Here is an 18,113-nt window from a genome sequence, read left to right as displayed (position 1 = left end):
CAAGTTTATTTAAAATGAAAATGTCTAGAAGGGCATTCAGTCATAACTCAATGATGTCCTAGTTAACAGGATCCCTGACAGATAGGATCTAGCGGCCGCTTTATCAGCAGACACCCTGAGTAAACTGTCTCTCCCCTCACCCAAGGGTGGCTTACGTCACTGACTGAACCCCCAGACAGAAAGCCACTGAGATAACTCGGACCGCTTGCCATGACTGCAGTCCCGTAAGAAAGCACTTCTTTATAAGAAATTGAACATCTTTCCAGAAACAAGCCTCTTTGGTTAAAAGCACATTCTTCCAGTCCCCAGCTCACGGCTTTTCTTTGTCATGCAGGCGAAGGGTCTGGGGGCTGGCGGGTAAGGAACCTTGTCAGGCAGAGTTTTTCTGTGGGTCCCCTTCCTGTCGTTTCCACCCGCTTTCTTCTTTCTGGTGACGCTCTTTTCCGTTTAGCCCCCGGGGAATGATCCGAGTGACTGATGTTTCCCACCTCGCTCAGGTGCGCGCTTTAGCAGCCGCCGCTCCTGACTGCAGGCCAGGTGTGCGCCTCTGTGCTGAGTGATTAATGCGATTACTTCATTTCCCCAGCAGCCTCCTAGAAAGATCTTTAGCTTTGAAGGGAGGAAGCAAGCCTAATTTTCGTTGAGAGTTGCTGCTTGCCAATGCTACGTCATGCACGTGAATCACCACATCTGGTCCTCAGTGCGGCGGGGTGGGCACAATTATTAGCCCCATTTTACAGGTGAGCAGACTAAGGCTCGGAATTGGCTTTTTTAATTCTTGCCTTCCAATTGTACAAATGTAGACAGTTCTATTAAAGAAATGTCAAATAACAAACAGCACAAGAAAAAGAAATGTCTGGCATCGCTTTGTCCAGGCCACACTGGAAGCTCAGTTCGGAGAGTTGCCCTGGGTGGAAAAAATCTTCCTGCCCCGAAGCCCACCTGCCCTAACCCGCGAGGCCGCCTGGTCAGGCCCCCTCCTGCCTCCCCACCAGCACTCTGGGTACCACCCCCCTCCTCAACCCGTCTTCTCCCAGCCCCTACCTGTGCTCCACTACATTCCCGCCTTCTGGCATGTCAGCCTTTATCGTAGGTAGTGTTTCCTTTTTCCTTTTTCTGTAGAATCCTGCCTTATCTGATTTCCGAGCAACCAATGACTCCTCAACAGTTTCCACTTCCAGTTATAAACTTTTATCCGAGAAGCAAGACGGGGGGATGCTTTTTCCCACTAATGGACACGTGGCTGTGCCATGATCGAAAATAGAAAGCCAGATGAAATAGAGAAGGCCATCCGGAAGCTCCCGGAGAAAAGGCGCTAAGAAAGGGCCCAAACTGAAAAGATCCCCTAAAGCATCTCAATCTAAAGGGGCGGCGTGTTGAGTCATCACGGGAGCGTTTGTGAAGGAGAAACTGAGACCTCTCCCTGGCCCGTCTGCTCGGCCAGCTGAGAATAAAGGCATACAAAGCAATACACAAGAAATGACGGCACTTCTTTGTAGGTTCCTCTGATCTACTTATTTCAGTTTTATTTGTTTGTTTCTAAAAACAAATGGCTTCAGAGAGAGACAATTTTCTGGCGTAAAACTGTCATAGGAAAGAAGCTGTCACTAGAAATCTATTGGTATTCTCTTCTGGGTGGGACCAGTTTCGATCGTGACTTTCATCAAGGATTTTTTCCCCCAAGGGCAGCAGGACTATTAAGTAAAGTGTTATTTTCGCATTTAATAGTTTCTCTCTTAACAAAAACCACATTTTTCAGTTCTACTGTAGCATTCAGAAATTCAATACTGTCTTTACTTAAATTATAGCCAAATTCTCAACTGTAGTCATGGATGATATTTTACAAAATAAAATCTATGGAAGATCCCACATTTGTTCTCCTGGGTTGGGTTCCTTTCCCCTCGATTTGACCGAAGGGGCCACACTTCTTTCCGCTTGGTTACATGTGAGCGTGGATTTTCAGTAGGGCAGGAAAATAATTTAGTCTCTGTGATGACTTTCACCACAATCAGGTTGGTAAACAGCATGAATAGGAAATATTTCAGTCCACCTGCCCTGGAGGATCCTAAATACAGACCCACGAGTCTCTGTAGCTCCACCAGCAGAAATGCTAGGTTTCTTCAACTTAGGGCTTTTCGGAATTACACCCACCTTGGCTCTGCATCAGGAGATAAAGCCACGTCGCTTTTTAATGAGAATTTTGATTTACGATGCATTATCTTCCTCCTACCCCCCCAAAGCCTTGCACAGACTGTGGACATGTTTATTCCAGAAGGGTTTGTTAGCTGTTAAAATAAAGACCAGCCTGTAGGCCCTGAAACAAATAGACATACAACACAAAACCCACAGGAAAGGGAGGCAACAGGAGGCCAATACAGTAAATGTATCATCTTGCCACTTTAACCTTTAACTCCTTAAAAAAAAGACTTTCTGAGGAATTCATATGGAAAGGAGGGGTGGTATAAAGGGTGTTTGCTATAAACAGATTCTAGTGTTCCTTATTAATTCAGGGTGGGTCTGTTAGAAAACAAGGGTTACTGGACGTGAACTCTGTGGGCCAGATGTTTTTGTAGTTTACTGATTAAGAACTGTAGTAGGACCCTGTCACTCTATGGCTGTTTTTTACACGAATTCTAAGTACCATAAATTGAATTGTATTTCCCAATACACAAGTGCTGCAAACAGACCTGATCCCAGCTGGCCTCCAGGGCAGCTGCTATACATAATAGTCCTCCAAATGGGTCCCAGACCACTTCTTTCTACCTGCACAAGGATGCCAAAGAAATGGCAACCCTGGTAACCTGTGAGGAGGGCTCCCTGTGAGGATGCATGCAGAAGGCAACCAATTGGTATGTCTCTCTCACATTGATGTTTCTCTCTCTCTCTCTCTCTCTCTGTCCCTCTCTCCTTCCCTTCCACTCTCTCTAAAAAACTAATGGAATAATATCCCCTGGGGAGGATTAACAACAACAACAAAACGCCATTCTGAGGATACTCATGGTAGGCCAGCCAGGGAGCCTGGCATAAATGAGATCCAGCACAAGCTAATGGAAAACTGAGCCCAAGCAGGTGGGACTAAGTAAGGGACATGGAATCTGGGAGTCAGGCAGCAGAGCCAGTCTGGGCTGAGTATCGAGAGACAAGTCCCCAGGGGACCAGCAAAAGCAAGACAGGCCAGGGAGTCAGATCTGGATTACTTAGTAATTACGAACACAAGGACTGCGGTGTAGACTGCAAAGCGGGGAGCCTGTCCCCGGAAGCGGTGCACGGGACCTGGGTGAGCCCGGCACAGGGCGGGCTTTGCCTGCTGTGCGAGGCCTGGGGAGCTGCGCAGTGCTCTGGCCGAGGGCTTCTCCTGGGCCAGGCTCTGCACGTCGGGGGGAGAAGGCTGGAAGCAGACGCCAGGACCCAGCAGGAGAGGACAGCAAGGGCACATTCTCCGGGATGTGCAGGCACCTTCGGAGAATTCCCCACATTCTCTTTATTTACCCCCACACCACACTTCCTTAAATATATCTACGTTGTTGGTTGTCTTCTAAGTTGTATATTTATTGCCTTTCGAAGATGAAGGTGCGCTGCAGAGTATGCAGTGTCACTACCGAGAACAAAGTCGCGTTCCTTTCTCAGCTGTACCTTAAATCAGATTAGCGCCGTGATTTTCTGCCTCCTACAGCAGATTTCCCCAGCAGCAGAATTGCTGCTGCTCCTTAAAGGGCCTGTAATCCTGTAGGTCTGTCCAGGAGACCTGTCAGCTTGGGGTAATAAAAATGCCCTGGAATTAGGTAGCAGCGGCTGTTGTACAACGCCTGGTGAGCTGTGCCCTTTGAAAGAGCGAGTGTTATGGTATATGAATTATATCTTGAATTTTAAAAAAGACATGTCCAGGTGTAAAGCCACAGTAAGCTTAGGAGGCAGAAATGGATTCTCAGGACTCATCTGTGAAAATCTGGTTAACGGCTAGGACCTCTGGTCACCTCCATCGGCGACTTCCCCATTTTTGCCGGGAGGTGAAAGCCTGGGTTAGACGGAGGATGGGCTGAATGAATCACAGCCACACTCCTAAGCGTGTAAAGAATTTGTCTACATGCTCAGCAGGAACCAGGATCCGGAGCCCAGGGCACAGCTAGTGGCACCTGTGTTCCTAAGCATCTGCTTCAGGGGCAGCCCTGTACCAAATTCCCCTCAAAAGAACCCTGCCGCGTATGTGACACAAAGTGTGCGATTATCTTACGGAGATTTGCAGCTCTCTTGTGGGTTAGAAGCAACTGATAACCTTCATCTGAAACACAGCCCGACCGCATGGTTGTCTCACTTGCCTGTCATCAGCATTGCAGCAGGGTTCACAGGCATGCTATTTGACACATGTGCACCGACCTCCTTCAGCTCCGCCACTGTGCCTCTGGTCACCTCCCTTCCATGTGCGCACCTGACTGCGAGACACAGGGGGCGCAGCAGCCTGCAGAGAAACGTGTTCCTACAAAAACAGAGAAAGAGAGACCAGAAGGGAGCGGTGCCGTGATTTCTGTTACGCTCATCATTCTTCCTACTTTCCACTGGGCTCACGGGGCTGCCCTTGAGCCCCGGTCATGCGGTGAATGCGTGGGGAGCCCCCAATTCCCGTTATCCAGCATCCAGGGGAGTGTTAGCTGGGTCAAGGAAGCAAGTCCAGATACAGCCTTTAGGGTACACCTGGCTCCAGGAACACATTGGACTTTCTCAGCAACCTCAAAGGAACTGTCCTGGACGCCCTGTCCCTCCTCTAAGCCCTTGCAGGGCCAGAGTGAGGTCAGAGGTCCACATTGGCTGCATCCCCTACCCCCACTCAGCTAGCCTGGGGTTTTCTGGGCATGGTGCTCTTTTTATGACACTTCCTTCCCTAACTGAGGTATTTTGAGGACGTGTGGCTTCTTCTAGGCTGTTATTTCTACACCTTCCATCCACGTGCAGAGGAAGCCCTCTATCACTGTGCCCATCTCCCCCAGCCCTGCTGATGGTCTCCGTGGCCACCCCCACCCCACATTCCATTTCAGACCTCAGTGCCCCTGTCTGAACGGTTCATGCTGTCTTAAAGAAGTCTTCCTTGCCTCTGTCCCTACCTCCACCTGCCAGTTCCCTTTTCATCTGGCCGATTACTATTCATCCTGTGGGACTGAGCTCACTCGTCATGTCCCTTAGGACACCAGCCCCAGCCTTCTTCAGTGAGGTAGGGCCCATCGGCCCCCACCATAGCACACCCGGGTGTGTGAGGTCCCGGAGGGCAGGGCCCCCAGGACCCCTTGGGGAACTTGGCCCTTGGCATGGCATAATTTGGTGTCCGTTCAGCTAAACCGGGCTATTTTGTTTCCCTGTCAATTTTTACATGACTGCCTGTCAACAAGTGGTTTTTTTCTTACACTGAGAAAGCTGATGAGGAAAAGAGTTTCTGCCGCATGCTGATAAGAATCTTCAAGTGAATGGAAGGGACTTCGCTTTTTGGTTTGTTTTACTGACATGGGCAGATCTGGAAACGAGCGTTTGTATTAGAATCATACGGAAAGGAAACAGGGACTCAAAAAGCTTAAGCAGTTCGCCCGAGGTCCCTCAGCCAGCAGGCGGTCATGACGCCTTGCCTGCGCGGTTCCTAACTCTGCTTGCTGTCCCCCTTTTAAAAATTCTCTGCGTGTTTAAAATTTTTAAAGGTAAGCAGTGTTAAACATTGTTTAGAAATCAGAGATAGCCTGTAAGACCAAATTTGAGATCCCCTGGTATAATATCCAGGGGTGCACAAAAGCGGGTTTACAGTTGTGAGCATGTGAAACAGTTTATTCGTGTATTATTTATTAATTATTTTAGTATTTTCCACATGAACAGCTGCAAGCCTACCTTTGCCCACCTGTACATGCTAAGGGGCCTCAGCGTGTTCCCCTACAGTTTATGACCAACACTGACTGGGCTTGTCATCCACCGCGTGACCCGCAGGAGTGGGACCAATGTTATATGTAGCTGTCTACATCAGTTTTCAAACTTTTGCATCCAATTCGTAAACTTTCCTTTCAGTCCTCTTATTGCCATGAGCATAACCCAAATATTTTAAAATATTTAAGTGGATTTTCATGCCAGCATCAGTTGGTTGTATATTTTTAGGGGGAAATGGGCTAGAGTAGGAAAGTAACATTTTGGGGGGGGGGTAATATTACATAGAGCAGTTTTAGGAGTGTTTATGGTGTTTTCTTATGCTTTACCAAAATGTAATTGGATGATTTAAAAAATTTTTATTTATTTATTCAGAAAGAACTTGTGCATAATCTCTGCCTGATGTCAATTTTTTTTCAGGTGACTTTTCAGATCACCCCTCCGTGTGCCAGCGAGAGGCACTATGAGCGCTTTGGACGGTGCTGTAACAAGTGTAAACCAGGTCTGTACTTCTGAGCCACCTTTCATTGTCCCTCAAAAGTGGGAGGGGCTTGTGTTAGTTTTTTTTAAAATCTGAGGAATGATTTCTATCTGCCAGATGAAAAAAGAAATGGGATGGACTTTTTATGGTCATGGCAGGTGGTAACGTCTGTTGCTCTGAAGATAAAAACCTTTCTCTCAGAAGGTAAAATCACTTGAGAATCAAAAGCAAGTTCAGAAACTGGTATTTAATTTGTGCTGGAACGCTGTTTTCCCAAAATGCGATTTCTTGAGGAGGAGGAAGGCTTTTAAAAGCATGTTTTAGCACTTTGGGATTCAAACTGTCAAAATATGAAATTCAACTCTTGTTGAAAGTATTGTCACAGAAAAAAATTGGGGGGGGGGAGGCAGGGATAACCATACCGGAATTGTTGCTGCTGAAATTGCCTAAACCCTGTTATACCTTCTCCCCACATACATACCTGCTGAGGGGCAGAAGGTGGGCTGGTGACGACAACGTCCCCAAAATTGTTCTACCGGGTTGTGGCCACGCATTTCTACAGCCCCAGTGAACTCCTGAGTCAACGGGGTCCTCGTTAGCTCATTGCTCTGGGGAGGGGAGCATATCTTTGAGGAATAGGTGGTTACCTTATAGCAAGACCCTGTAGATATTTCAGCTACAAATATTTCTTGGATGTGCAGAACCAAGATCCACTGTGTATGTGAGTGTGTGTCTGATCAAACTAAGTTAACCATGAGCTCACGGTATGTGTAGGACAGAAGGTATCTATCCAGACTGACGGTAGGGGGAATTTTGAAGATGGGAGGGGAGAGGTGAAAGGATGCCTCTCTTGCTTAGCCCCCAGGGAACCCCTCAAGTTCTGCAGGCGCCAGTTTGAAAACCATTGTTCTTTACCGTACTCAGCAGGGGTTTGGCGGAAAGGGTGATCTTTCCCATGGAAGAACTAAAAGACTGCTGTGACCACAGGCCCAGCAGCCCCAGAATGGCTGTTTCAGCCAGCTGGGAGGCCCGAGGAGCCCATCACTGTGAGATGTGGCCCTGTCTCCTGTATCACACTGTCTCTGGGGGATTTCCCAGGGTCACGGTCATATAAATGGTCCAGTAGATGGGTGCATTTTTGTTGTTTTGTTTTTTGGGTACTTTTGATTAGCGTATTTTCCCCCTTCTGATTTAAGGAACGTATATGTCTTCCAAATGCACTACTACCTCGGAAAGTGTCTGTGTGCCCTGCGGCCAGGATGAATACCTGGACACCTGGAATGAAGAAGATAAATGCCTGCTGCATAAAGTCTGCGATACAGGTGAGCCGGTCAAGTCAATGGCAGTGCGGATAAACGATGTTTTTAGATACAGCAGGGCTGAGCCTTTGGGGGGCAGAGGAAGAAGTTTTGACCACAGACCACAGAAAGATGCGCTTCAGATCCCAGAAGCAACTCTTCACTGAGAACTTTTGTTCTGGACTGTGTTTGTGTTGCAGTTTAATCATGGAACACCTCTTAGAGTTGACAAAGTACGTCCCCAGTGTTTCCATGTACATTGTGCTATTTAATCCTCACAAAAACCCTGTGAGGTAGTCGCAACGATCCCATTTTAAAGATGAAGAGAACTGAGACTGACAGAGGTTGAATGACTTCTCCAGAGTTATCCAGTGAGAAGCAGGGCTCCAGGTCAGATCTTCTGACTCTCAAGTCTTTTCTCCAAACGATAAATGTTCTATTGACTCTGCAGTTTGATCTCCTTATCAGTCTGCTATAGTTTTTTTTGCCTCAAATTTTTTAAAACTGTAGTTTATTTGCAGGAATCAGCATCAAAATATGACTCTTAAATCTCAACCTAGCGGTTACTTTCCTTCTTTTTCCTTTGTCCATTCAGTTTATCTGGGGGAGAAACCCTGTCGTCGGTCCTGTGGGGTTTCCACAGTCTGATTTCTGCTGGTTGCACTCCCTCCCTTGGTGCCATTTAAAACTATTCTTCTACCTCCTACATTTCTTGTAAAGTGGTTGTGAGATCTAGAAGGCTGCTCAGATTCTGGTTTGTTTTTTGTTTTGTTTTTGGCAAAACTCCTTCGTAGTTGGTAAAATGTAGTTATGTCAGGAACCATGTAACAGCTGCTTTTCTCTCTTTTTGTGATATTAGCAGCTGTTGATGATCATGGCCCAGGTTCGTTTTCATTCGGCGACTTTCCAGTTCTATCATGCCTTCTTCATTTCTTAGCTGGAATGCTTTATAAAGGGAAACTTCCCTCAGCAGCGAGTTGTTGCCCTGAGGGTCATCACATACAGGAAAGGCAGGGTGAATGCTTGCAACTTTGTTTACCACTTTTCAAAGTACTGACTTGATCAGCAAGCTTTCTCCAAAGGCTTTGTATGAATATTATGACTTCGTGAATTTAGACATATTGAGGTGTTTTTGTCTATTGCAGTTACTAGTTTTCCTGGTGCTCATATTGTCCCACCTCCTCCAGGTGGCCCTCATCTTTGATACAACCCCAGGTGTCTTTTTAAGAGCTCCCTTCTTCCTGGCTCATCTAGGACATTTCCTGCCCTGCACTTGGAACCAGCCATTTCTCCAAGGATTCCTGATCACTTTCAGCAAAACATCATATTTAGCGACCTCACTCTGGGTGCTAGGGAGGCTCATTTCTTCTGGATTCTTATCTGCAGGTTTTTTGTTTGTTTGTTTAAATATATCTTTATTGATTTCAGAGAGAGGAAGGGAGAGGGAGAGAGAGAGACAGAAACATCAATGATGAGAGAGTCACTGATCAGCTGCCTCCTGCATGTGCCCGACTGGGGATCGAGCCTGCAGCCCGAGCATGTGCCCTGACCGGGAATCAAACCTTGATCACCTGGATCCTAGGTTGATGCTCAACCGCTGAGCCATGCCGGCCAGGCCTTTTTTATAGGCTTTTCTTTTTCCCAGTGGAAAGAGCAAGGAAATAAGTATTTTTTAAAACCATAATTTTTCTAATGTGTTAGAGACAGCTGGCAGATTTTGTTTGGAGAAGATAACATGGAAACTCCACTGAGGAGAAGCATCTGATCAAGTCTTTTTTCTTTCCCACTGCTTAGTAATGACCTTGACTCATTGCTGTCTCTTGGAAATAAAGAATCATTCTGTCTACTGCCAAAATTGATTAAAGCGAAAAGCCTGGTTAATTAAGATAGTCAAGAATATGTCAGGCTTACATGCACTTGCATTTGCATGAGATGCTGGAATTAGGATTTTTCAAGGAAACGACAATGTCAGTGTGTGTTCCAGGCATCCTGCGCCGCGTGTTTAGACACACTGGCCTTGGTGCTGCTGAGCTGGCCGGGGCCTCAGAGAGTGGGCACAGAAGGAAATGGAGATTTCTCCAGCTTCACCATGCTTGGGCCCAAAAGGTAGGGGGGTCAGAAGTGTCCCTCCCTGCTGGCTGCCACTTGAGACAGTGAAGGAGGGAACAGGTTTCTGGTTTGTTTCTTTTCCCCTTGGAACTGTGTTCCAGTCCATTCAGGCTGCTGTAACAGAAATCCACAGACCGAGTGGCTTAAACAAAAATTTACATCTTACTGTTCCGGATGCTGAAAGTCTGCGGTCAGGGTGCCAGCATGGCTGGGTTCTTGGTGAGGGGGTAAAAGGTCTGTTTTAAATAATGTCATTGCGCTCCATCGCGTGTGTGTGTGCAATCGATTCTCATTGTTCAGCAACCACTGAACCTCTGTTCCTTCAGCCTGTGGTTACAGCGTTTTTGTCAACCGATCAACACATTACCTTGTTTTATATGAGTTTCTGTTTAAGGACACTTTATTTAGTAAATACTGTGGTTTATTAACATTGGTCTCACAACCAAGAGTGCTGTAATTCTTGCCTGAACCAAGTTTTTCTAACATGTATTTCCTCCATGAGACACATCACAGCCTCCTTGGGCTTAGAAGCACTGGACGGCGCCCAAGCACTGCGCTTGGAGGACATTTTAAACCGTGGAATCGCCCACCAAAAGCACAAAAATGACAAAAGGTAGAGCACTAAACAGGCCACAAAAAGGACACTTGTTTCCAGTGTGAGAGCTGAAACAATTAGGCAGAACGGGTCACCTCGTTCACCCTCACCTGGGAACATGCATGGTCAGCGAGTGGCTGAAAATGTTTGCCTTTCTCCAGAAGTGCCAGGGGTGTTGGTTCGGGGGCTACGATGACATTTTCAAGAGTAGGTGAAACTGCAGATACAAATCACTGGCTATTGCGGATGAACTGTGTGAGCATTTGCCTCTGTAGCACAAAAACCGGGCAGGGCCAGGAGATTGGGGTAACAGGAGAGCGCTTTGCTGCGCTTTGTGAGAAAAGATAGACGTGTTATCTTGAGTAAGTGGGAGAGATGAATTTCTAAGTATGTCTTCAGGCCCAACCTCTGTACTTGTCCACTTAGCTAATTACACAGTGACCCCCCCCACCCCCATGTTCCAACTCTGAATAATTGTGGCCCTGTAGGATGTCAGGAGGATCCCCGATCTCCAGAAACCCCATCTAGCATCCGTGTTGAGGCTATTTATCACATCTGAATTTACTAAAAATTGGGAAAACTATGAGGTCTATTTTGTATTAGCCAAAGTAATCAGTGATCATGAACTCCCCAGTCCGTGATCTTCCTAACATGAAAATTGACTTTTAAAAAGCCACACGACTCTTCATTATTGAGAGAGAAAAAAAAACCCCACCAGGGTGTTTTAGTGCCGGCACAGGAAGCTGAGAGGGGACTTGGGCGTCCCTGAAGGCCAGCGTCCTGAATGGGTCAGTGGCCTGGAGGAGGCCCGTGGGTGTGGTGTCAGCATGTGGCGGGAGGTGTGTCGTCGGGCCCCCCTCCCCGTGTGTCCCCCCACGGCCTCGCTGCCCTGCCTCTCTCCCCGCAGGCAAGGCCCTGATGGCTTTGGAGCCCGGCAACCGGACGGCCCCGCGGCGCTGCGCCTGCATCACCGGCTACCACTGGAGCGAGGACTGTGACTGCTGCCGCCGCAACACCGAGTGCGCGCCCGGCCTGGGTGCCCAACGCCCGGGTACGGGGGTGCTTCCCACACTGGCCCGCTCTCGCCGAGCCGTTCAGCCCCACCGAGGCCCGAGCCCGCTCTGAGAAGGCTTCCCTGCGTCCTCCACGCCCCGGGGAGCCAGGCGGTGCGCAGGGAGCTTGGGGCGCCCCTGGGGACGGAGCCCAGGTTCGGTTCTAACAAGGACGCGTGAGCGCTTGGCCCACGAGCTTGTCTCCAGGCTCCTCCATCTGCGAAGCCTTAGCCCCCCCCTTAGGAGGGAACCCAATAATGCAGGGCTCCTCCAACTTTAAAACACAGAAAACAAAACATTCGTGCACCCCCCTTAGCCGAATTTTGCAAAAACCGTGCACCTCCTAGCCTATTTTTAAGTGGACAGCTCAAATTTTTTATTACGAATTTGAAGAGTTACTAAGGCCTTAGTTTCCAAGACATGATAACGATAGTAACATTCTAAAATATTCAGCGTCATGTTAACACCATAGCGATTTGATACCCAGCATCTGGGTAAAAGCGCACTGGTCGCCTTAACTGCGGGACATGTTACAGTTCTTTTACCTCTTTTGATTTGTGTTCAGTTCACCTTCCCCGCAGAATTTTATCATAATGTATTTTTGTGCTTGGAAGATTTTTACTGATCACCTTTCATACTTTTTCCTATAAAAAAATAGGCACCTACTTGAAATCTTAATTTTAAAAAATGTTCTGTTGAGTCAAGGTTCTAAGGGTTAAAAGCACTTCTTCTGGACTAAATTGTCTACAGTTATTAACAATAGTCAAAAATGAACATATTCTATTTTGCTATATTATCATTCAAAAAATAAAGGCTTTATGCTCTTCATAATGAATGGAGTTTTTCCAATTGCTTCATATCTTCATGGTTGAAAAGAACTTATTGCTAAAATGCAACAGAATTCAACATTGTTCCTATTTCCACTAAGTGCTGAGAAACTCGTTCACATAAATAACTAAATGGCTAAGGAAGGACCTCCGTGACGGGAATGTCTCTCGATTCTGTCGGGACCTCCTGAGTGGCATGTCTGGGAGCACAGTGATGCGACATCAAACGCGTGTTTAATGATTGCTCAGTTAAAAACTCAACTGTGTCCTGCAGTTTTGTTGGAAGTGAAGAAACAGAAATCTTTTTGACTCGGAAAAGTGTTTCTTAGCGGCAGTTATGTCCTGGCTTCTAGGAAGTATGCCAAAACTTATTCTTCAAGACAACAAATTATTTATACCTGTTCACCTTTCCCTTAAAGGCATTCTGTTTTAACCCAGAATACTTGGACAGGGTTAAGGAGAATTAAAATATTATTCATTTCAGTTCATATTGAGGAAAATGTCCATCACAGAATCAATCCTGATTATCAAATGTATCTACTGAACCAGACAAGCTTTCTCTTAGCAAAAGTCTGGCTTGATTTTTTAAAAATAATTTAAAAATTTTTTCAGTTACAGTTGACATACAGTATTACATTAGTTTCAGGTGTACAACAGCAATCAGACATTTATATAACTTACAAAGTGATCATCCTGATATTGACTTTATTTTTCAATTTTTAAAATAAATCTCCCTGTGACAGCCGGCTCCCTTCCGAGTTCTGATTCTCAGATAGACAAGGCCCAGAGCCTATCCGCCAGCTTGTCACCTGCATGAAAAAGGCGCTGTCACCTTTTCTGCTTTTTTTCTGATCGATGTCCTGTCTGCCTTGCTCCTTTGGGAATGGCTTATTCTTTGGCAATAGGTGGAAGTAGAGGGGATGGCATGGGTGAATGAAAATTCCACCCTTGCCCTACCTTGCACTGTACAGTTGACCCTTGAACAATATGGGTTTGAACTACGCAGGTCCACTTATATGCGGATTTTTAAAAACTTACGGTATTGTAAATACATTACAGTATTTTCTCTTATGATTTTCTTCAGAACATTTTATTTTCTCCAGCTTATTTTATTGTAAGATACAGTATATCATACATATAACCTACAAAATATGTGTTAATTGTTTATGGAATCAATAATGCTTCTAGTCAACAGCAGGCTATTAGTAGTTAAGTTTGGGGGGAGTCAAAAGTTATATATGGGTTTTTGACTGCACAGGGGGGTTGAAAACCCTAAACTTCACATTGTTCAAGGGTCACCTGTATTTGAATTCAGAACAACTCAGCCTGGTCCCAGTTACACTATTTCTGTTGTCACACTTTGGCCATGAATAGATAGGGAGAGACGGACACTGTACTGAGATGCTCTGAATGCAGGAGCTCTGCCATCACCAATATTTATTTTTTTTAAATTTATCTTTATTGTTGAAAGTATTACAGATGTCCCCTTATTCCCCCATTGACCCCTTCTACCCCACCCCAGGCCTTCGCCACACTATTGTCTGTGTCCATGGGCCAATATTTCCACTTTTTGCTTTGCTTAGCGTCTCAGAGGTTTGGCACCGTAGCCATATTTGGAGTGGGAGAAGTGTGATTAAGAAAGGAAAAGGGGACAGAGAGCCTGCAGGGTGCCCCTGGCAGGTCAGTTACAAACAGCAGATAGGGGGGCCCAGTGTAGGGAAATCAATGAGCTTTAAGCTTTACTGCCTTGTAGCTCCTTAAGAAGTCTCTTTGTTTGTAAGGGTTACTCTTCTAGAGTGTGTTTATCTTTTTCAAGGCTGTTAGAATTTATGTGAGCTGACTAGATGTTAACTGGGCTTTTGTTAATATCACTCTAAGGCAAATCAAATAGACTGAAGGAGGGGTACCCTGCTTATGGAGGCAGTTGCAGAAATCAAGATACTTCCCATCGACTCTGGACAAAAAACATGTAATTCCTTATGTTAGTGTTTATTCATGAAAGTAAATCACAGAAGTGCTACTAATTTCAAGAGTAATCTATGGTTTTGGTGCAAGTCGATTGCCTGATCCTGATATCGCATGGAACCAATATTCTTCTTTATTGGAATTCCCAAAGGGTCAGCTCGTATCAGTAGCAGTAAAGGCAATAAACATAGGAAATCCGAGACATTTCCTATTTCAATAATATAGTTTTACGAGGAATTTGAGAGCGTTGAAGACAAGCTTACTAAGCAGGATCAATTCCTGCTTTCAGTGCTGTGGCTTAAGGCAGGGGTCCAAAATCCATCCCACCACTTGTGTTTGTGTAAATAGTCTTATTGGAACACAGCCGCATACAGGGACTGCTTTCATGCTAAAAGTATTTGCAGCAGAGACCAGAAGGCCTGCAAAGGATATTTACCATATGGCCCTTTATAGAAAAAGTTTGCTACCTACCCTTGGTTTAAGAGAAAGAGACCTGTAGGGGTTTTTGTTTGTTTGTTTTTTTAAGAAACCTGTTGTCAGTCCCATACTTGGACTGGTGAGATTAAGCTGATCAGAGAGGTCAGGTCAGGAAGTTGTTCTTAAAAGCAGTAAAAGCACTGCCATTCTCTCTAGATCAAGGTTGGTGTAAGCCCAAAAGACTGAAAAGGAGGATCAGACAGGTGCTTGGTTAAAGCAAGTCAGACAGCAGGCTCCCTGGCTAGGAAACAGAGTATTGGTGACCAGGACAGTGGCTCTGAATAGCAAAGGGTCAGGACCTAACTCAGATACTGGCATTAGTGGCCTGACACTGAGCCAGCTATCTTCCTGCACATAATAACCCTGAACCTCCTGCTGGGATCGCGGGCCCTCTCGAGCCTGTGGGGGCTGAAGCAATGAGCCAAGGCCGGCGGGGGCGGGAAGGATGGGGCGGTGAGAGGCAGGGGGTCAGCTCCTGCTATCTGTCTCTCTTCTGGACCACCATCCTGGCCGATCTCTAAGTGTCCTTGCTTGGTTTTTGTTTGTTCTGTTTGTCCGTTTGTTTTTTGACAGTGCAGCTCAACAAAGACACGGTGTGCGAGCCCTGCCTTGTCGGCTATTTCTCCGATGCCTTTTCTTCTACAGAAAGATGCAAACCCTGGACCAAGTAAGTGACAACGAAGGAGCCCGGAGAATTTGTTGATTTTAAAACACTCATCCTCCGTGGTCTCACCTGGGTTGGAAACAGACTGATTGCGTTTGGTGAGGCTCCCTCTCGAAGCCGTGTTCAAAATGGAAAAAGGGTGGGCAAAATAAACCCGTCCAACCAACCTTCAACCCGATGTGACAGACACTGTTTTACTTTTTAGATTCAGTTTGACTCAATCTTTGACCTAGAGTTGCAGCTTCTTTTGTCCCTTTTCTAACCTTATTTAGTTGAAAATGATTGATGACACTTGTTAGCATTCATTCATCACCCCCACTTTGCCCAGCTTCCCAATACCGCCAGTTTACTGTCTAGAGATGTGTGTGTGCATAAAGAAGCCTCCTGTTTACATAAATATTTGCATACTGTAAACACTTTATAGTTTTTTTCACATTATATATCTCGAAGGAAATTCATTCCATATTAGTTCACTTAGATTTTCATGGCTTTTTATAGGTATGTAATATTTCATTGTAGAGATGTGCTGTAATTGAGTAAGTTTCCTATTGATAGACATTTAGGTTGTTTCCAGTCTTGTTCAGTAATTAATCATTTTGAATGAATCATCTCATATGTACCATTTCATACTTATGTTAGTGTATCTATAGTGGAACCTGGGTCCTTTCATTGCATGCTGCTTGTTAAATATTAATAATCAATATAATGATTCTTTCAGTTCATAGTATATCAATTCTCATTAAATATTTATTTTCTGATCCGCTTACCTAAGTTTTATGTTGAAAAGGTTTTGTGTTTTCAACTTCAAAAGAGCATTCATCAGAAGTTTATCACTTGGCAATTGAAGCATTTGGAACCTTCTGTACTGTAGACACCAACCTACTATCCTTCGGACCATACTCTCGGAGTAGTTCTTACAGATTGCTTTTGTTCATTCATTTGTCCACCTGGATGATGTGTGGACAGGCACTGGGGACCCAAATGTCCAGGGAGACCTGGGTTTCTCTCCTGAAGGAGCTAGCAGTCTAGTGGAGCAGAGCCTTTTGTAGCTTTTCTTAAAAAACAAGAATATAGCCAGTGTGGTTCAGTGGTTGAGCGTCAACCCATGAACCATGAGGTCACCAGTTCGATTCCAGGTCGGGGGTCATGCCCTGGTTGTGGGCTTGATCCCCAGTAGGAGGCGTGCAGGAAGCAGCGGATCAATGTTTCTCTCTCATTGATGTTTCTATCTTTCTACCCCTCTCCCTTCCTGTCTCTCTAAAATCAATTTTTTAAAAAAAGCATAGTAAAAAAAAAAATGATAAGACTATAAAACTGAAGCACTTAACTCCCTTTGCCCCCACAGCTGTACCAGTCTTGGACAGACAGAAGCACTTCCTGGGACCAATAAATCAGACGTGGTCTGTAGTTCTTCTCTGCCATCTACAAAACTACCAAATGGTATGTTTATTTTTTTCCTTTTTATTGAATTTATTGAGGTGACCCTGGTTAACAAAACTATACAGGTTTCAGGTGCACAATTCACAACACGTCATCTGTACACTGTATCGTGTATTCCCCATTTATCCCCCATAAGCTCCCCCACCCCCACCTCCACCCCTAAATGCTATGTTTAAATACAGCAGGTTGGTTGGTAGTTGTGGCCTGGTCTAGTCAGCTCCTAGATTTCCCCCAGATTACCTACCATATCTGGAAGGCTCATCTCTCCTTGCCATCTCATCCCATCCATGGCCAGTTTAGTATTTCATTTTTGTCAGTATTTTAATTCCAGATATGCTGTTTACTTGATAATTTTTTACTCTGGAATGGATAACTAAAAATGAATTTATATATACAAAACAAAAAAAGAAAATTGAGCTACAAACATACATTAAAATGCCCAAATATGGTAGGGTGTTGGTGGTCACAGTACGAGTGTCTGTGGGAGATTTTGGTCACCAACTAGAGTTAGCAACTTGTTAGACTATAGCTATCATTATTTATGAAGCATTTTGTAGGTCAAATTAATCTTGAGTAGGGTGTCAAAGAGTGACAGAAAGTGACAGTTAATGGTGGCTGCTGCTTATCCAGGCGAGTGAGGTAGCCGGAGGTGGGTGCGGATATCGAAGCACATGAGATGGCAGACGTGTCAAGAAGACCTTTCGAATGAGGCAGAAAGACCTGGGCTGCAGAATAGCAGGATTAATGAACTTTGACTAAGAAAATTGGGGGTTTAGATTTGACATTTGGGGGGACAAGAGGACGTCAGACATTCTGGATATGGAGTTACACAGTCAGAGCAGCATTTTAAAAAGACCATTTTGAAGATGTTAAAAATAACCAGGGGAATGTTATTTTAAAAAAGAGAAAGGAGGAAAGGCAGAGTCCCGGAAACCAGGTCAGGTAAACCAAGAGTTTATAATATGGGGCGGGGCAAAAGTAGGTTTACAGTTGTGAGTGCACGAAACACTATTCTTGTATTCTTATTTATTAATTATTGTATTATTTTCATACGAACAGCTGTAGACCTACCTTTGCCCCACCCTGTATAAAGGCTGCAGATGAACCCCCTGAACCCCCCCAGCATAGCTGTGGTTCTGCCTCGGGGCCAGCAAGCCCCGGTGCCATGTGGGTGTTTGGAAAAAGATAGGATAAGGGGCTTCCTTTTGCCTCGGAGGCTGGGCCCCTGGAGAGATCGAGGTGTCCTTAGGTAAGCAAAGGTGGAACTGGATGGCACTGTAAACGTGATTTGAGTTGTCCTGAGGTAGAAACAC

At 45.4% G+C, this 18,113-nt stretch overlaps 1 protein-coding gene across 1 annotated transcript in view; it reads left to right on the top strand.

Annotated features, from left to right (window-relative positions):
• Positions 1–18,113, top strand: part of TNFRSF11A (TNF receptor superfamily member 11a) — a gene marked incomplete at its 5' end in the record, with an annotated part of 50,763 nt that overhangs the window by 13,388 nt on the left and 19,262 nt on the right. The window contains 5 exons of the mRNA XM_081149062.1: positions 6,313–6,394; positions 7,570–7,695; positions 11,283–11,426; positions 15,270–15,363; positions 16,706–16,800. Of these exons, the coding sequence (XP_081005188.1) occupies positions 6,313–6,394; positions 7,570–7,695; positions 11,283–11,426; positions 15,270–15,363; positions 16,706–16,800 (541 nt within the window). The remainder of the gene's footprint in view (positions 1–6,312; positions 6,395–7,569; positions 7,696–11,282; positions 11,427–15,269; positions 15,364–16,705; positions 16,801–18,113) is intronic.

This window comes from Miniopterus schreibersii (genome assembly GCF_964146895.1).
Source record: "Miniopterus schreibersii genome assembly, chromosome: 10".
In the NCBI taxonomy this organism is placed as follows: domain Eukaryota; kingdom Metazoa; phylum Chordata; class Mammalia; order Chiroptera; family Miniopteridae; genus Miniopterus; species Miniopterus schreibersii.
Note: the sequence above shows the minus strand (reverse complement) of the source record. Positions and strands in the feature narration are given on the sequence as shown.